The following is an 18,721-nucleotide window of genomic DNA, read 5'->3' as shown; positions in this document are numbered from 1 at the left end:
ATAGCTGGAGGTCACTACAGGGCACCATAGAACAACACTTCTTAGTCAGAGCTTTCTAGGGGGAATTAACAAGAACTTCTATGAGCGTAACCTTGCAAAGCCTCCCACGCATGCTGAATCTAGCTTTTATGTACATTAGCAGGAAGTACCACATTTACACACCTCTGTTTTCTGAGAATCTGCACCACCTGAGCATAACTTGGTGGCAGAAGATACCTAGATCCTTAGTAGGGTAAGAGCTTTCCAGTTATTTGTTCATCAGAAGGAAGTGTGTGTAGTATTCTTCCCTTAAACAAAGCAACTCTTCATAGGATAAGGCAGTGCCTAAGGTGCGACTGTTTCTTGAGGAGGAAGCATTCTGTATCTTATAATCTGTGCTATCTTACAGACTTCAGATGCTTCTTCCACTCTTGGTCTCTTTATGCTATTGTATAGCAGGTGGGTGAAAATGAAGTATGTGACTAGTGTGTCCTAGAACATGGAGGCACTAGGAGGACTGACAGGCACCATGATGGGAACACAAGTTCTTAAAAGACTGCTCCAGTTAAAACAGTACCATAAATGTATCAACAAGGGATTGTGTAAGAGTTAGAGGGATGCAGAGACTTTCTTTCTATAAAGACTTCCAATGGAACCACTGCCAAATGTTTCCCATTTTGATGTTCATTTTTTGAAAAGAAAGTTAATGAAAGTTCTGGAAAGAGTTCAGAAGAGAGCTGTGAGAAATTGTTTTAAGGCTTAGAATAAGAAATCAATCTATTTAAGTCTTAGCCAAAATGTAACTTGACCCTACTCTGTACACTAAAAATACACAGTAGAAGTATTTTGGATAATAGATAAAAGGGATCTAATGAAATAGGTTACAGTAAGATCTATTGAATTGACGCTAAAGCTCATCAAATTCAGTCTAGGATTAAGCCACCACATAGGAACAAAGAGCACTAACTTTTGGAACAACTACTTGTAGTCCAGTAGAGATAATCTATCACATGAAATCTTTAAAGCCAAATTTATGCATGTTTTTCAAAGATATTCCCAAGCTTAAAACAGAAGTTCCATAATGCATGGTGCAGTAACTGCTGAGCGAGGTTCTTTGATCTTTGCTATGCAGGAGGTCGGGCTGGATGATCACGGTATTTCCTTCTGTCTGTAATCTATTGAACACATTATGACAAGCTTAACATGTATTTACAAGTTTCCATCTAATTAACAAAATGTAGGAGAGTGCACTTATAGAAAGACAATCAAAATTTTTAGATACTACTGTACCTTTAATTTATTAGCTTTTGTTAAAAGCATGTAACAATCTAGAGGATATAAAGCATAATTTACAAAAATATAAATCTTGGTTATTTTATTTTTAGTATTTCAACATATTACTATATTGTATGTGTTACTCAGAGAAAATGTTTAACAACCTGAAATTATCCAGCAAACCAAAAATGTGGGATATTACATGTCTTTTGTAGAACAAATTATATATTAAGGAAGGGTAGCCAAAAATGACTATATTAACATATTTTTTATATGAAAACTTATGTAGTGAACTATACTCGCATCCTGAAGAAAATATACATTTTAAGCCCTTTATTACAGCATTTTTCAGTATAAATATGCATATTAAGAGTATGAGTGTTTTAGGTAAAAATTTTTGATTTGTGTACAAAAGTGATATTCTAAAACAAGCCTGCCTTTGCAAGTTCACTTCCCATCTTCCTGGTTAACTGAAGAAATAAAATAGTCAGAAAATAACATATAAAAACATATTTTAGTCTTTTGATTATGGAAAACTTTACACTTAAATTTCTCTCTAAACATCAGGTATCTTGGCTAGGTGGGTTAGGAAGGTATCTGTAGAAGTACTGAATTCCTGGAAGATGAATATAAAAGACAAATGATGACAGTATGACCTATCCTTTGAAGCGAGTACATGCATTGCTTTAGTCCCTTTGCATGCTTTCTGTAGTGGAATTGGAGACTTGAATTGGTTCATCAACACAAGTGGATTCATTTCTCCTTTACAACTTCCCAGAGCAGTCGGGCAGGATTTGTGGGCCTTGTTAAAGGTGTGTTTGGATGAACTTATCGGCAGGCACAAGTTTCAACTGACATATTGGGATATACCTTTAAAACAACATTTTTGTTCTCATCCAAGAACAGGACACTGAGCGAGCTCATTTTGTCGGGAACACAGCAGGGTTCTGGGATGCCAGGAATGATTCCTACTGCTTTTACGATGCTCTGAATTGTAGCATGATTTGATGGCCGGACAATCTAGAACAGAGAAGGAAATAGTTATAGCTTCATTTATGAGCAGCCACTTTCCTAGATGGACTTGATATAAGCAGTCACTTTCCTAGGTGAACTTGGAAAATGACAACAATTATGCATTTTTTTGTTTCTCAATAAATCAAGTATGTCATTATTTGGGTCCCAGGGCCATGCAGCACAGCTAGTCCCTCACACTTCAGCTTTCCTGAGCTGGATGTATCCAACAGATCTATTGTGTTCCTTAGGCTACCTTCACAAATACCAGAGGAGGGCACTGGTGGCACAGCCAGCAGCCAGAGGCCTGAAGAAAAATGTCCCCGAATGTACCTGCTTCATGCTGAAGGCAGGCATGCAGAAAAAGTGTAAGCTGGGGCATAGTTCTTGGTAGATGTTATATTTTGTTCTCTTAACCCCTTGTCTGACTTAGAAAATTTGCTACTGCAAATATTTACAAAATAACTATCCCTATGTTCCAATAGAATTTTTCCTCATGTATGTTTACCTGGAATTCGTTACTTTTTCCTGGAGTAATCTCTCTAATGAAAGAGCAGAGTACTCCAGAAGTAGTGTCCACAGAAGAGAGAGTATAGAGCAGTCAAACATCCTGACAGAGCCTTTCTGATCATAACTGCGTGAAAAATAGCTCATATCTGTGGTCTTTGCTTCCCTCTGCCTTCATCACCAGGCCTTTTTTTTTTTTTTTTCTTCCCGTGGGCTAGCCTCAAACTGAGAGAAGGAAAAAGGTGAGGCTGGAGGAAGTATGAAGTGAGGATTCATGGCAGCTTTAATCTATAACCTGTTCAGGGTACTGAGCCACAAAAATCATGGTTTTCCATTTCTACATGAAAAGTTATGTAGTCCAAGGATAGAACAAAGGAGCTGTTTTTAGGATAATTCAGTTTTGAAACATTTGCAATAAGTGTAACACATCAGCAAATCAGATTCAAACCTTAACTGCCATTAAGGATTTCAGATCTTCCTTAACTAACCCCTTATAAGGAGTAACTGTGAAATCTGTCCTTGACCCTTCAAGACATCATCCCTATAGCAAAGTGCCAACAAGTGGCCAATCCTGCACAGTGCCTTTCTGTAATAAGCATATATTAGTGTAATTAGCAACAGCTTGCTCTCTCTTGCCCTCCTTCATCTTTAGATTTCAAAATTATCCACAGACAAGCAGCAGTGAGGTAGACAAGCTGCTGTGTGAAGTAAAAACCAGTTTCTATCCACGTTGGTCATGTCAGAATATGTGGACAGAAAGAGAGACAGCAGATTTTGTGTGTTTAAGCAACTGCAAAGTATAGAAATTCAGAGAATTAAGAACTTCTAGAATCAAGTTCTTAATTTAGCCTTTATGAAAAATGTTCTGAACTGTTCCTAACACCTGTGTTATTTCACTCTGTTATTTGAAACAGTCACAGATCACAATGTGCTACTGGAACGTCATCCATGCAGTGGATGGCCATCATTGCCCTCACAGCCAGTTACTGACTTGCAGGATTCTTGGCTATGAACCTGCAGAAGATCCTACAAGGATCTTCTCCCACTGTGCAGCCTCTAATATCTGCAAGGAACAAAGACATGTGAATGAAGTCTATCTAGACTGAGCAGCTGTCTCCCAAGACAGCACTGATTACATTTCTAATGCCTGAAGTGGATACATCATGCACAAAAGTGCTTGGAAAGGAAAATGCTTATGATAGACTAGTACTCTGTATGGAACCTGGCTGCCTGAGCCCTATATCCACAGCAGAGCCAGCCAGCATACCCATCCCATGTCCAGCCAGGCTCTGAATTTTTCCAGCCCTTCTGGAAACCTGGCATCAGTGTTCAGTGATCATTTGGCTTCACATTCGACTTCGTCCCAATGTACTAAAGCAGAAAGTTTGAAATAATTAGTTGAATGCCCAGTAATAATGGCACTGAGGAAGTGCTAATGTTTTAAATACTGGCTGCAAAGTTATATACAGCATACCAGGTTCTAAGACATGCAGGACTGGAATTTATTTGGCAAATGCAGCACTGCAGCCAGACATACATATAACCCAGTTTTTCTCCTCAACATTTCAGGGAATAAGAAATTCAGCAGGAAGGTAAGTGAACTTACTGTGAGAAGATTTGTATCTAAGCTGCTGAGTGTCTATCTAAATCAAGACTTGCAATTATTAAAGTATATGTGCAGAATGATGTACTGGCACTTAAGAAAAAAAATAAGCCTAAAATGTCAGGTATGTAATTCTATCTCCACAGTTCTAAAAGGGTACTTTGGAAATTAGATGTCTGTTGTCCATCATAGGTTGACTGTGTAGACCAAGTCTTTATGAATAGCTTTAATCTGGCCTTTGATAATTTCCTGAATTAGAACATATGTGAAGAACAAATTTCTCCCTCAGTAATATTAAGCAATTCTTATGCTCTGAACTGAATTTTCATTCATGCTGGTGTCCTCTCTCTTCCTTTTGAAATAGTCATTAAAAAATACTACACCTTTGAATCTGCCTCTTTTTTTCCCCTCTTAAAAATACAAAGCTAACAAGTACTAGACATCTTTCAAAGCAAGCCCAATAAATGAATGTGATTCAAACCCGGAATGCCTAAATCAATGTATCTGTGATTTAATTTCTCTGGTTTTTTTTTGTTTTTTGTTTTTTTCAGTTGGATTTTTGTTTTCTTTATTTTGGGTTTTGGGCATCAAGATACTAGTGAAAGGGAATCGTTATTATATAACAATATTTTCTCATATTTCTAGATAAGATAATAAGTAAGTAAGCAATATGATCGTATTTAACTGCTCAAGCTAGAAATGGATCCTTTCTCTCCTGGCCCTGCCAGCTTTTGTGTAGCGCTGTTTTGCTCACAAGAAGTCAGATATGTTAAATGCATCTTTTTTGAAGGGTGGGGCTGTTGTTTGGGTGGGATTTTTTTTTTCTGGTTTATATTGTTGTGTGTGAATGGTGCATTAGACTGTGAGTCTATGGCAAAGGACCTATTTTCCCAGGCTGTTTTTTGTTTGGGTAAGCTAAATGGTGATTATGCTGGATGACCAATTTGTATTACAACAAAGGGAAGTTGTATGTGAGTCTGTGCAAGCTTTAATTTTTGCTGGAGCATGTATCAATTTATGTACACCTGGTTCAGCACTGGCCAGCTATACAAGAACATGTGGTCTGATTTCTACACCCTACCATGAAGTCTGGATTTCCACTGTTCCTAGACTTGAAACTAGCCTAGGTATCTACTCTTCCTGAAATTATACTACTCGTTTCAACACAAACATATATCAGTCTCCCTGGATGTAAAGTAGGGCAAAAGCCTGTTTCAGAAGTTCTGTGCTGTAAAGCACTATCCTTTATTTATGTGCCAAAGGACCACATACAAAAATGTCAGTCGAACAAATAATCAGGCCACTTGTAGGCAGAATTGCAAAATAATTACAGTTTCTAAATATGCAGGTTAGGCAGTGCTTCAGATCCTCCCCTCTGCCGTTACTTGAAAGCCTTATAAAATCCTAAAAATTCTTGTCTAGCATAAGATTATCAGCCTTTCTACTTCTTGCCATAGAGCAGAAAAATGTTTGCCTCTCCACTGGCAAATTTCACACTGCTTCTATAGGAGGAATTCAGTATTCTTACTTCAGGGTGCTAGAGCCAGTTTTGTGGCATTTCTAAATCAACTGTTTTGTTCCAGAAGGATTATCTAACATATTTAGAATTCAGATACAAAAAGATCATCTTAATCAGTATTTTTGTTTTCAAAAGTGACAAGCAGTTTCCTGAAGTTAAAAATACCTCAGTGTAACTACTCTTCATGTTTCTTCTAAGATATTACAAGTGAAATCCAGAAATATGTTGACAGAGTAGCTTGTTTTAATATTAGTACATAATACTTCACACTTCTGCCACTACAATAGATTTTTTGGATGATTTAGTGTGTATAACTATATTTTCATAAACTAAAAAAGTAATTATGCTATGGTTTCAAGATACAAGGTGAGAAATTGTAAGATAAACCTGAGATATTTTTGATATTCTTGAGATTGCATTTGAAGAAAACTGTGAATCTTTTTGCACTCTGATGACTAAGTTGATAGAAACAATATTGTTTAAATCCTTTAGATCAAGGCAACAAAACAAAATGAAAAACATAAAAATCTAAAGGAAATTCTAACTAAGGAAGTAGTTGGATAAGCAGCACAATAGGCCTACTGTTTGCAAGCTCACAAGAATAAAAAGGCATACTACCTTGGGCATTGGAAATTCACATGCACCTGCACAGTAGTAGGCATCAAATGATTTGGGAGATATGATCCATTCATTCCAGCCAATATCAGCAAAGTCAACTTTCATGTATCTTCTTGAACAGATCCTTGGCTCATTCCATTGTTTTCGCCTTGCTTTCTTCATTGTTTTCTCATCAAAATTTAGCACTTGAGACTTTTTAAGTGTTTCTGTATTTTCTTGTCCTTTTCTCCTTCGATCTTTGCGTGAGGCTTTTGGTTTCAAGGATCTGTAGGCATTCTCCCATATGTCATGTTTGTTGTATTTATTGTTGCTATAATCTGCTTCTGGCAACTCATTGTTCTGAATAGAGCTAGCGAGGTACGTATCCCTCCTAACTCGAGTATCAGTAGAAGCATTAGGGGATAGATTTGGGTCCCCGTCATTGGGCGGGAATGGATCATAGCGCTGTAGGGTGCCTGCCACACTGTTAGGTTCAGAGATTGCAAGATCATTGGCATAAACTAGTATATAAGGTAAATGACTGGCAACATGCTCAGGGAAGCCCTGGTGTTTCTCCCCAGAATCAAGCTCGGCACAGAGAATGAGCTCCCCAGCTCGTTTTGATTCTTTTACAATGTGTGAAATGTCCTTTGCATGCCAAGCCCCTCGCCTTTGAAGAAGCACAGTGATGTTGCCTTTCACTAGTCCATAGGCAGAATTCTGGTGAATGCTTTGGAAAACTAAGTTGAGCCGTAGGACTGGAGGCAGGTGAAGGAGGCGGCAGGATGAGTTCTTGGACCGTTTACAAAACACTTCCCGATGCCGAGGGCGTTTGTCAGCATAGAAGTGAAATGTGGCAGCAAGGATCATTTCTGAATCCTGCATGGATGTCAGATTGAAGCAGTACAAGGGCTTCTGGGCCAAGAATTCTGCAGGAGAGCAAGGAAAACATGGATATATATCTGAGACCAAAAATAGTGGACAAATCTTATTTCCATTTAAGTGAATTAACAAATTTTACTTTTCATTTACATAAAATCATTTAGTATGGTGATCTTATCACTTCAGCTTAAAACTTAGGTGAATAAGAGGGGGAAAAAAGCTTAACTATTTAATAGCAATAACATTGAGACTGTCCAATGTACTGGGCATCTTTTGTACACACGAGGGATAATATTATTCTTTACAGAGATTTTTAGTTCCAGACTGTCCTTCATTCTGGGTAGGCAAGAAAAGCAATCCTTGATTGTATTTCATTTATAACAAAGCCAGGCTAGAGAAGCTGTCAAATTTACCTGGGGCAGAGCTCAGAAAAATACCTTGCTGAAACCAGTACTAGCAGAAACGAGGTTTACAGTTAATATTCAAGATTGTCTAATCTAAAGCTGACTGGAGATTCCTGAAAGATGTCTCTGTGCTAACTCTATGGGCAACAGCTCATCATCTGCAAGTATGAACATTTCACAAGGGGGCTGGCAGTAAGCAGTGTAACACATTTTGGGGTCATCACTCCTCTGAGCAGTCCTCCTTTCCAGTACACATCATGTAGGAGCTTTGTTTAGAGAACTGTAAAACACACTTGGTTTCTAAGGCTTGTGTTTAGATCTGTGCGAAGTTAATGACAAATGCTATTGAACAGGAGCTGACTCTTGAAATTCAAACTCCATTTGAAACAGCTTCCTTTTAGCTAGTTGGACAGTTTGTGCTCAGCTTACATCTTTACCCTCCTTTTGAGGAAGATGAGCAATATTACACTAATAACTCTTTACACCATGTTTATTTAAACAGTAGAAACCTTTCTTAGTGTGTTAAAATGTAATGCCATCCCAGCATAAAAAGACAATGCCTTAATAATCTATCACTGTGAAAAGCTGCCTTTGTTTTTTCACTAGCTCAACAGTATATGGGAAGGTGGTGGCAGAACCAAGAAGTGAGTCCTCTTCTCCCAGGCTCACACCACTACTTAGAATTCATCAAAGGATTACAGTTGGTAAGTTTGCATCTTTAATTAACCCAAATGGACCAACCCTGTCAACCCTGCAAATTCTCTGTCAGAAGGAAGTTAAAAACCACCTCAAACCAAACAGAACCCAGAAACACTTAGCTTTGTTTTTCAGTGCACTATGGATGATGAGTCAGAAATTCCGGCAACAACAGAAAGGCAGTACCATTAACCCCACCTATTGGAACATTCTTCCTTTAAAGCACAGTTTCAGTTGAAAGAGGGAAATGAATAGTGCAACACATTACTAAATTTGTGGTCACTATCTCCCAGTTAATGCTGGACAGAACCATGATTTGGACTAAAAGAACAGCACATTAGCATGATCATTAATCCGAAGCCCACACAGGCAGTCTTGGAGTACAAATGTTCAAGTATGCAATTTCCATCTACACCATCTGTATTTTGCTCCTGATACAATGAAGTAGAACAGCTTGCATTGCTGTGGTAAGAACCTGTTTGTTTCTGTCACTTCAGAACAGGATGCCTATTAGTAAACTTTTAATCAACACTCATACTATGAAAAAACTTCAGGGTTTAGAGTTTATTCAAGTCCTTGGAGCACAGAAATTTCACAAGGCTACTAGATGGTTACTCAGGCCAAGGAAGAGAGTAATTATAATACTTCCTTTACAACACCAGTCATTATTATTGCATGTTCACTTCAGAAGGCATATGTTTCTAAAAATAAGTCTATCTATTGTAGTTGAATTTTTAAATACTTTCTTTTAGTAGTAGAATGCTCCAAGCACCATCGGCTCTGTACGAAGCACAAGAATTGTTGGGATGAAGACATTTCAAACCAGTGTCTCAGGGTTTCAGAAGGGAAGGCAACTTGTAATGATAGATCAGAGAAAGGGAGGCTGAATTCATCTAAAATAAGTCTGTACTCTAGAATGAAATGCACCATTCAAAAGTCAAAATTATTTGTGAAACAGAATAAGAATCTATGAATCTGCAGCTACTGAAAAGTCAGAAGCCAGGAAATACAGACTTTTTAGGAATTTAAAAGATTTGAGTTTAGAATGGAGCATAGTTATATTTCCATATTGCATAAGTTCACTCAGGCTTTTACCAACTTGTCAACCATGCATTGTCAGTCTTGATTTGGTTTTCTTGCACATATGCATTATGATACAATCTTAATTAAATGGCTGCTATTTTCTACTCTTCATTTAGGTCTTTGCTTTGTTTAGCACAGAGGATGCATCCTGTTCAGGGAATGAGTCTGAGCTACAAGAGTCAATTTATGGGGAAGCTTTATGGTTGGGCAGCAAATTGCTGCCATGAAGATTAATTCCCCTCAATCTGAGCAACTATGACTCAACTTCAACCAGTTGGTGCTGCTTGCTAAAGCTACAAAGTTCCCTCAAAACTGGAAAGCACCTAAAGAAATAAGAAACCTGAGAAATTAGTTCTTAGACTGTCTCTCAGCTCCTTATTAAAAAAAAAAAATGAACCCTTGTGAACAGATGTAGAGGCGAGCTGAGAGAAGGTGATAGATTGTTTGTGAAATACTCTTTCTGAAGGGACAAGTACTGCTAGACGAACAAAAAAAAAAAAAAGTTGTACTTAGGCTACATGCAAAAAGCACAGGCATTTATATTTCAAGTGCCTCACACTGAATGTGGAAAAATACTACACATTCCATAGCTCAGTCAACATCATCTATACCCTCTAAGGAGCAGGTAGGATGGCAATACAATGGGGTGGTTGAGGAGAACTCAGTAGTGCATATGATAAAAGACAAATGTCTGGACCAACATTTTGTATGTCTGGAACTCTCATTTTGACAACTGTTTGTAACTCTGATGCTTGAGTGTCACCTAACAAACAGCTTTAAACAGCACCACAGGAACAGACAATTACAGATTTTCTGAAAGGTATGTGATAAAAGAAGTCCATTGCTTAGGATAATGAAAATTATTATAGTGTGTGTAGTCTGTTTTGCTTATTTCCATAGGACTGCAATTATTATCCATGTTTTATAAAGAATGGATGTTCCAAGTCTTTTAGAAGGAAACATTAGAATTTCTCAGAGAGGATAAACATGGTGGCAGACAAGGTTCTTCTCTCCTCCCTCGTCTTGCATCAATCTATGATACATTTTAGAGTGTTTATCACTAGTTTGATGAATGCTATTCAAAGGAACAGTGCAGAGGAGCTTCTGCTTTCATGTCATGTTATTTGGGAAAGATGGGATCCAGTAGAGAAGGTACATAGATTAGACACAGGAAGTAGGAGTTTTGGACATAGATATGCCTATTTCCATTGCAGGGAAAGCCAAGTTAATTTTGGGCCTCTCTGCCTTGGTTGCATGATCAGGCAAATGAACAAAATAGTATTAATTTGTATTTGATCATCACAATCTACCTGTGGGTTGCTATTTTAGTGTTTTAAAACGGAATTACAGCTTAGACTAGTTCGATGCAAGTAGTGTGGGCATCATATTACTTGAAAAATAAAGAATATAGTGCAATTCTTTACTTCTCCCCAAATCTCTTTTGTAGGCCAGGGCCTTATTTGGGTGACAGCCAGTATTAGCTGCTTAGTTCACAGAAAAATAAAAGTGCTCACAGGAGGTCATGGAAAACCATCCACAGTGGAAGTTCCTTCCTAACCCGTATTATAGCAACTGCTAGCTAATGATCTAGAGCATGACAATTTATTTTTCTCACAAATGTCTGCAATTGCTTTATGTCATAACTCCTAGATTTTTAAACATTTTCATTAACCACTTATTTTTCCATGGAGTTTCCCCCTCCTTGAATATGATTACTTTTTAATATTACAGTTGACATAGGATAGAAATTAAGTTGGGGTGCAGAAGAGCATATGAATTATTGTGCAATATTATAGTAAGCATTCCCTAAAACACTGTATGCTGCACTGTACTCTATACATAAGACTTAAGTGGAGGAGAAATAGATCTATGCAAAATTTGCTTTTGTGAGTTTCAATCCATCAGATTTGTCTAAATAAAATAATTAATATTTTTGACAAGGTAGTAAAAACTAGATTTTGGAAACTGATACAGTGGTTATTTTAAGAACTAAGATCTTAGTTACAGTCTTAGTTACAGTGTTAACCAAAGAAGGAAGGTGTTTTCTAGAAAAGAGCGTTTGCGTTTCCTTGGCAAAGGATAACAAATTTGTGGGCTATTAACCAGGCAAACCTCCTTTTTGTTTGACGTCATATTGGGATAATGAAAGTGTAGTTTTGATACACTACATATGTTTCTCCACCCTCATAATCAAGCCAAGTAAAACTGGGAAGAGGAAGGTCAGGTATCTGTCTTAGGTTTAGGCAGCTCAAGGAATTTAAGATGCCGAGCAGTTTCAGGCGGTCCTGTAGGCGGCTCTCCTCCTAGCAGCAACTTCTGAGGCTGCGAGAAGAGCCGGGGAGAGGACCAGTGCCTGGAGCCCTCGCTACTAGGTTTCTGCTCCAAGTATTTCTGAAAAGATCTTTTGGCCCAGAGCGATGTGCGCTGGGAACGGCACTTCTTTTGCCGCTGATTTGCATCCACAGCAAGGAGACTTTCCCGAGGGAGATACTCTCCGGGAAGGGAAGCGAGCCAGGGAAGGTGGGCAGCCGTCCGCAAAGCGAGGGGCGACACCCTGTCCGTGTAGGCAGCAAGGGACCCCCCGGCATTCACCCAGAGTGACACCCCCTGCGGTCAATGACAACCTCGAGGCAAACCCGTCACTTTAACGCGAAAGAGGAGCGAGCGGGCTCCGGCGGTGCCCCCGCGCCCGGCCCGTCTTACCCGGCCTGGCTTTGAAGCTGCGGACCGTGTTGCCGTCGCCGGGCCGGCTCCCTTCCCGGTTGTACTTCTCGTAGAGCTTAAGCATGTGGACAGCTACCATGTCCTGAGCGATGCTGCCCAGCCCAGGGGGCGGCGAAGAGCCGCCGCGGGGGTCGCGGCCGGGGGCGGACGAGTCCGGGTCTGCCGGCGGCTGGACGGGGCAGGCGGGCGGGCTGCCGGCGCCCTCCCCCGCGGGCGAGCAGCCCCCATGGCCCAGGGCCCACAGCAGGAGGCAGCAGGTCAGGCGGGCGGCCATCGGGGGATGCTGCGGGCGGGCGGCCGGGCGCGGAGCGGCGGCGGCTGGGTCGCTGCCTGCGTCTGGGTCTCCCGGTTGGCCGTGCCGCACCGGGCCGAGGGGGCGGCGGGGCCAGGGAGGAGGAGGGAGGGTGGGGGCGGCCCCCCCCCGCCGCTGATGCCGCCTCCGCCGGGCCAATCCCCGGGCCCGGGGGCCAGGAGCTGCGGGCCGGGGGCGGCGGAGCGGGGGCAGCTCCGGGGGTCCGGGTGCGGGGGCACTGCGGGAGGGGACGCTGCATTCCTCCTACGGGAGGCTTCCCCGCTCCCTAAAGCTTAGCGGGAAAAGGAGCTATATGAATTAGCTCCCAGCTGCTGATGAGAGGCACATGTCACCGCCGCGGCATCGAGCGCTGCGACAGGACGGCACCTTGGCAGCCTGCGCCAGCCGGGAGACCGGGGGGGGGGGGCTTGAAAATAATTTCTGAAAGATAGAAGGGATAGATACCAAGCAGAGGGGGCGAGCAGCGAGGGGACGGAAGGCTGGATGGATGGCAGGGACAGTGTGACGAGGGAAGGGTGCGCATATACGTGCCGAAAGTGGAAGAGCCTTTGCTGTTTGGTCTTTGCTGCCAGAACTGACAGCGCTGTCTTGGGAAGGCAACGCTGTGAATAGTGTTTATTTCAAGGACCCCGGAGAAAAGAAAAGTCCCCGTGGGTCTGCACTCAAGAAGACCCAGTGTGAGCTAGCCAGAAGTGCAACAAGGGTCACTGATAATTCCAAGCAGTTACTTAAATGGTCGGGGTTAAAGGGGCTGTGCATGGGTAAACTTTCGTCATTGGACTATTTCTATGTGTGATTTGAAGGAGGAGAATACTGGTGTGAATTTCTGAAGGATTTACATGGCTTAGGTCGGAGGGGATTGATTTAAAAGTGAATGGTGCGTGTTGCACTTATTCATCATGTGACACAGGTAGTTCTGAATCAGAGCCATCCAGCTGGTATAAATGCTGGTGTAATGAACAGCAATTTTAAAGACAACCAATAAGGAGAGGGGTATATTTAAAGGGAATTTTAAAATTTTGCCTCCTTTTTAAAAGCTTTTTCTCTAGTAGCCAAGACAGTTACTTTTCTTGGAGAGTATACAATGCGATAATTGAAAAATTGTTGGAAAAAGCTACTGTTACTGTGTATAACACAACTCTTTTGTGCTTTTATTTTTTAACCTTGGAGTGTCATGTCTGAGCAGATACTATTGAGAGCCTCTGAACCACAAGTTTGTAGTTTTTGGATCACGGCAAATAAAGATTTGATTCATTTTTAGCATTAGCACCAGGCCTCATTGCTCTGTGCCCTTTGAATATGTGAAACAAACAATTTGCAAATACAAATTTGCCCAAATGTACATTGCTAAAGTATCAAACCTCCTATTAATTAATCTTTCTTATAAGTAAGCCAAACTACCCTTTGATGCTTTTTTTTTTTTTTTTCTCCATGGTAGCATGCTCATGACCTCCACTGGGGGTGTGAGCGAACCTTTTGTTGTTTGTGGTTTTTGTCTGTACTGTTTCTATACAATCAAGGTCCTGTGAAAAGGAGGAAGAGGCAGCAGGAGGTAGAAACAAGCTGGGCTATTTTGGACCAATGTCCCATTAAAATGTTCTCCCTCTCCTTAACTCACTCCAAACTTCTATTCAGGCATACACTTTGTATCAGTCTTTAACCTGCACTAAAACCTGTAGGACACTGATACTTTGACATTGTTGGGAAAGAATTGAAGAATCAACCAGGGATGGCTAATATTTCTTGCCTTATTTTATTGCAGAACAGCAGGAACTCAACGTCTTTAAAGCTCTGGTACTTTGACTCTTTTATGCAGCTGAGATGATGAAATAAAAATGTGTTTGGTAAAGGAATTCAAATTAGCACTGGGTCACATAATTCCCCTGTTCTGAATATGGCCAATCAATGGCATCTCTAAGGCATCTAGAGGCAAGAGCTATGCAATTTCTGCTCATGCAGAATAATATTCCTAGCGTGGAAATTTCTGCTAATTAAAGCTCTTGCCAAGTAGAGTCTTTTTTCTTTTCTTTCTTTCTTTTTTTTTTTTTCCCTTTTTTTCCCCCCCCCACCCTTTTCTTCTTCTCTTCTTCTTCTTAAATAGCTTAAGTCAAAGCTTTGCAAGCCAGGACTTGGAAAAAGTCTCCTAGTAGTTAGAACAATGCATTCAAGATTTTAAACTGCAGATCTAAGTTTCCTACTAAAATCATTGTGATATAAATAGTATTACATACTCTTAATAACAGCTTATATGTGAAAAAGAAAACAAATAATGTTTCCTTATGGAATTAGCGATATCTGCACAAAGGAACTACTGTGACCCGTGCTTGTGTTTTGTTGTAGGAAATAACAAAGGAAATATACAAAAGGGGATATAGAGCACCAAGAGGAGTATCTATTCTTTTTGTTTTATAGTAAAATAAATTATTAAATCCCTTTAGGATCATATCTATGTCTATTAAAATAATTTTGCCTGACACTTTTATTTTTAATAATAAAGTCAGTAGCAGGGATAATAAAGCTTAAAACTCCAGGGAAGTTAATGAAACATAAATTATTATTAAATTTAGGCTTCAGTCCTGATTTCAGGTTACTACTTATTGTAGGGCAGCTCATTCATTTTTCACTCAGAAAAATACCTCACTATGTGTAATGCTACACAATTAGCTAAGATCATTCCTTAACTATATAACTTATTAATTAGAAGTTAACTGAGTGAAATGCAGTGGTCTACCAGTTCTCACAGAATTTGATGGCAGAACTCTACAAAGCCTTTTTGCATTCCTTCCAAAATCACAAGGTTTGACGAGGATGTTATGTGGTCAATGATGTATGGTCAGTAAAATGGGCTTTTTGCGTTTAGTTCAGTTTTCCTAAACAATAGTGAAATTATTTTAATACCCTAGAAAGAACAAAGACCTAATGGTGTTTAGGTATTAGGGAAAGCAGAATGCTCAGGGCTGATCCAGAGCTCTGGAAGGCTCTTAATGTTGAGAGAAGAGTTTGGTATATCAGGCAAGGAAAGCTTTGCCTATTGTTGGCGAGGAAAGCTTTTCCTCTTAAGAAGCAGCACTAATTCTCTCAGTCCATCCTGTCAGCTCAAGAACACCCTCTCACCTTGGATTTCCATTCTGGATCCATGATCTCACATATTCCAGTCTTTCACAAGAATAAACTTTCTCCCTGACAGGCTCCCCATCCTTCATCCTTAGTGACAAGAGTTTATTTTGTCTATCTTGCTGAGAAGCAAAAAATTGCCTCCATTCACATCCTACCAAACTATGAATGATAATTATTACAGAAACAAAGGAATGAGGATGCACAGATGAAGTGTAATTTGTCTCACCCTATGGTAGATGTCCAAAATTGCTCATTTGCTCTGTGGTCTAGTGGTGTCTGTGGCTTTCCAATGGCTACAAGAGATCTCTATCAACTGGCTAGATGTGCAAAGGGTGAATTTCACTCCCTGAGTGTGGTTGTCTGAAGTAGAGAGCATCTTCCTGTTCCAGTTTCACTGGCAATGGTAGCACTATTCAGCCTCAGGGCTAGCATTTTGCAAATCTGAGGTTAATTTCAGTTTCTCTTTACACAATTGGCCTGTACCGAGCATTGGTGTATTAATCGCTTACCTGCATCAGTAATGAAAATGTTGTATCCCTATTGCTTTTCTGGTTTTACCTCACTGACAGTTCAGAATTTTTCTTCCATATTGGAAGATTTTCAGAGCATGTTTTTTTAACAGGTCTCAGAAACCAAAGATGCATGTTTCTATCCTGAGGTCCACCATTTATGCTTGTAATGAGGATGGTATGGACAATTATCAGACAAGCATTTCCCATTCTGTTGCTACCCAGAAGTCACAAGCCTCTGTGGGAGGATTTTCTCCATGAAAGGTTACCAAGTGCAAAGGTAAGAGCCGGTATTTGCAGAAATAGTACCTCTGTGATGTTACTTAGTACTGACCTGAAATGAAGACCATGTTTGGGGGTTTTGTTGAAACTTTTCCAGTAGAAATTCTAATGGTAACTCATGTTTGTTGAAAAGCTGGTTCATCCAGGTTGGTTATTCTGCCTTTGAGCTCACCTGAACTGGAGTAGCTCTTGTTACTATATGAGATTTCTCCTTACTGTAAGAGGGTGAATCACAAGTGCCTGGCCATTGTACTGCCCGAGATATCTTTCTTCCATGGGAGAGGGAAGCTCATGCTTCATAGAGATCATGCAGGAGAATGAGAGCAGAGGGTAATCAGACCACCCAGACTGTGACTGAAGCAAAAGCAGACAACTTCAGGGAGGAAAAGGGTAGTGGTTGTGGTGCTTAAATCCATTTTTGTGTTCAAAACCAATTTTAAGGAAATAATTTAAGCAGGTCTAGGCACTAGTCTTTAAGCTGCAACCTGCAACCTCTAAAGCTTTGATTTTGCAGTCCTTTTAGCCAGTTTGTTTCCCACGCAGCAAAGACACTCACTGAGGTCTGTACAACACACGTTCAGAACTCTGCCTGATGGACTTTGGCAGGATCCGTATTGGATGACCCACTCTAAACACTAGTGCTTGTCAAGAGAACAAGTGGGAATGGGCTATGGAATAGACAGACTTGGTGGGGCTGCAGTGTACCCGTGTATCCCTTGCAACCGGGGCTGGCATGGCCAGCTGTGATCTGCATCTTCTGACTCCTGTTTACAAGTGGAATTTAAAGGCCGCGGAAAGAGGGCGGGGGAAAGGCAGCAGCAGCAGCTGGGAACCATCGATGACCACAGCTGGTTTTGCAAAGATCTTCTTGCAGATTGGGTTGGGATGTTTCCAGGATTTTCTGGGTCGGGTAACGCTGCGGACGAGAGGAGGAAGCGCTGTGCCGTCCCCGGGCGGGTTCGCTCCACGGTGGTCGGGCTGAGCCGGGTCCCGGGGCGGTGTCTGGACACGGCGACCCGCGGGGGACAGGCGTGTGCCGAAGGCAGCGCCAGCCCCTGGGGCACTGCCCTGCCCTTGGAGGGACAGTAGCCCGGCGGCGTGTTCCCAGCCAGCAGCTCTGCCGGCAGGCCTGAGCAGTGACAGCCTTCTCAGCCCTGTGATAGCCTTGGCTGGGCTGCTGCCCGTATGAGCTTGCGGGAGAACCCGGCCCGGTGAGTCCTTGGGGCTTGTCCTTAGCTCCCCTGAGCTAAACCTGCGGTAGGAAGGATTCGTGCTTTCTGAACTGAGAGTAATCGAGAGCTCACAAGAATTATACTTTCATCAACATTTAAGGTTTACATGCTATTTTTATGTCAAATTTGTTGGGTTTGGTTGCCCTGCAGCTTTAAATTCAGCTCCTTTTTTCTTTGAACCGCAGTAAGGTTTCTTTGCAAGAGTAAGTGATTTACATGCTCTTCCCATAAGGGGCAACGTTGCAATAGTGCAGAAAAGCAGCTATGAGTGTAAGTAAAGCCTGACTCAGATCAGTGGTGTCCCTTCCACAGATGTAACTGAATATTGGTTTAGGTTTGGAAGGTATGAAGTACCATGGGACAGAAGATGCTGCGAATATTTATGTGGAGCTGACCCTGCCCAGAGGCAGTATGAAGAATGAAATGATCTCCTGAGGATCCCTAGTTCCTAAAAGTCCTGTAGTTTTATTAATGGAAAGGATTCTACTAATAAAAAGGAATTTAATACCAAAAACGACAGATGTGTTGTTACATTTCCTCCTTGTAAAAACCTACTAAGCATCTGTATTTGACCCAGATACACTAAATCTGTATTAAATTTTAAACTCTTCCTAGTCTATATGAGATGCCAAAACATTTTCTTGCCTAGTTCTACTTATCTTTGTTCCACCATCAGACACATGAGAATGTGTGCTCTTGCTCTTGCAGTTGTGTAGATCCATGCTGTCGTTTTTCCCTCAACACTCCAAATACTGTGGGACACATACTTTTGAGTGTAGTCTTTCCATGGGCAGGTGTTTGGAATATGAAGATGTCTTCTTCAGGACAGATGTCAAGTGATTGAGAGGTTTTGACAGGGTTCCAAGCATATATTCAAACCAACCAACCACCACCACCAACAATAACAACAACAACAACAACAACAACAAGTGAAATACATAGTTCCAGGCGAAAGAGTAAATGCTGCATGTGTTATTTTGACAATGAT

General features: G+C 41.0%; 2 protein-coding genes across 2 annotated transcripts in view; one reads left to right on the top strand and one right to left on the bottom strand.

Moving 5' to 3' along the window:
* The window catches only part of LOC136364479 (beta-microseminoprotein-like), a 307,144-nt gene that overhangs the window by 197,202 nt on the left and 91,221 nt on the right, over positions 1–18,721 (top strand). The gene's annotated exons all lie outside the window — the stretch shown is intronic.
* On the bottom strand, positions 1,355–12,629 carry GDF10 (growth differentiation factor 10). The gene is made up of 3 exons (XM_066323905.1): positions 12,260–12,629; positions 6,513–7,420; positions 1,355–2,274 (listed from the first exon to the last, which is right to left on the bottom strand). Exons 1-3 carry the CDS (start codon positions 12,552–12,554, stop codon positions 2,083–2,085), a joined length of 1,395 nt encoding a protein of 464 aa, XP_066180002.1. The 5' UTR covers positions 12,555–12,629; the 3' UTR covers positions 1,355–2,082.

Source organism: Sylvia atricapilla, chromosome 8 (genome assembly GCF_009819655.1).
Source record: "Sylvia atricapilla isolate bSylAtr1 chromosome 8, bSylAtr1.pri, whole genome shotgun sequence".
Lineage (NCBI taxonomy): Eukaryota > Metazoa > Chordata > Aves > Passeriformes > Sylviidae > Sylvia > Sylvia atricapilla.
This window is presented reverse-complemented; position numbering and strand designations above follow the sequence as displayed.

What these genes read in the sequence shown, in the direction of transcription:
- GDF10 (XM_066323905.1), bottom strand. Translation starts at nt 12,554, where the DNA reads ATGGCCGCCCGCCTGACCTGCTGCCTCCTGCTGTGGGCCCTGGGCCAT. An exon ending in CAGCTTCAAAGCCAGGCCGG is followed by an intron (nt 7,421 to 12,259) that starts GTAAGACGGGCC and finishes GCTCTCCTGCAG; the next exon opens with AATTCTTGGCCCAGAAGCCC. An exon ending in GTGAATTTCCAATGCCCAAG is followed by an intron (nt 2,275 to 6,512) that starts GTAGTATGCCTT and finishes TCTCTGTTCTAG; the next exon opens with ATTGTCCGGCCATCAAATCA.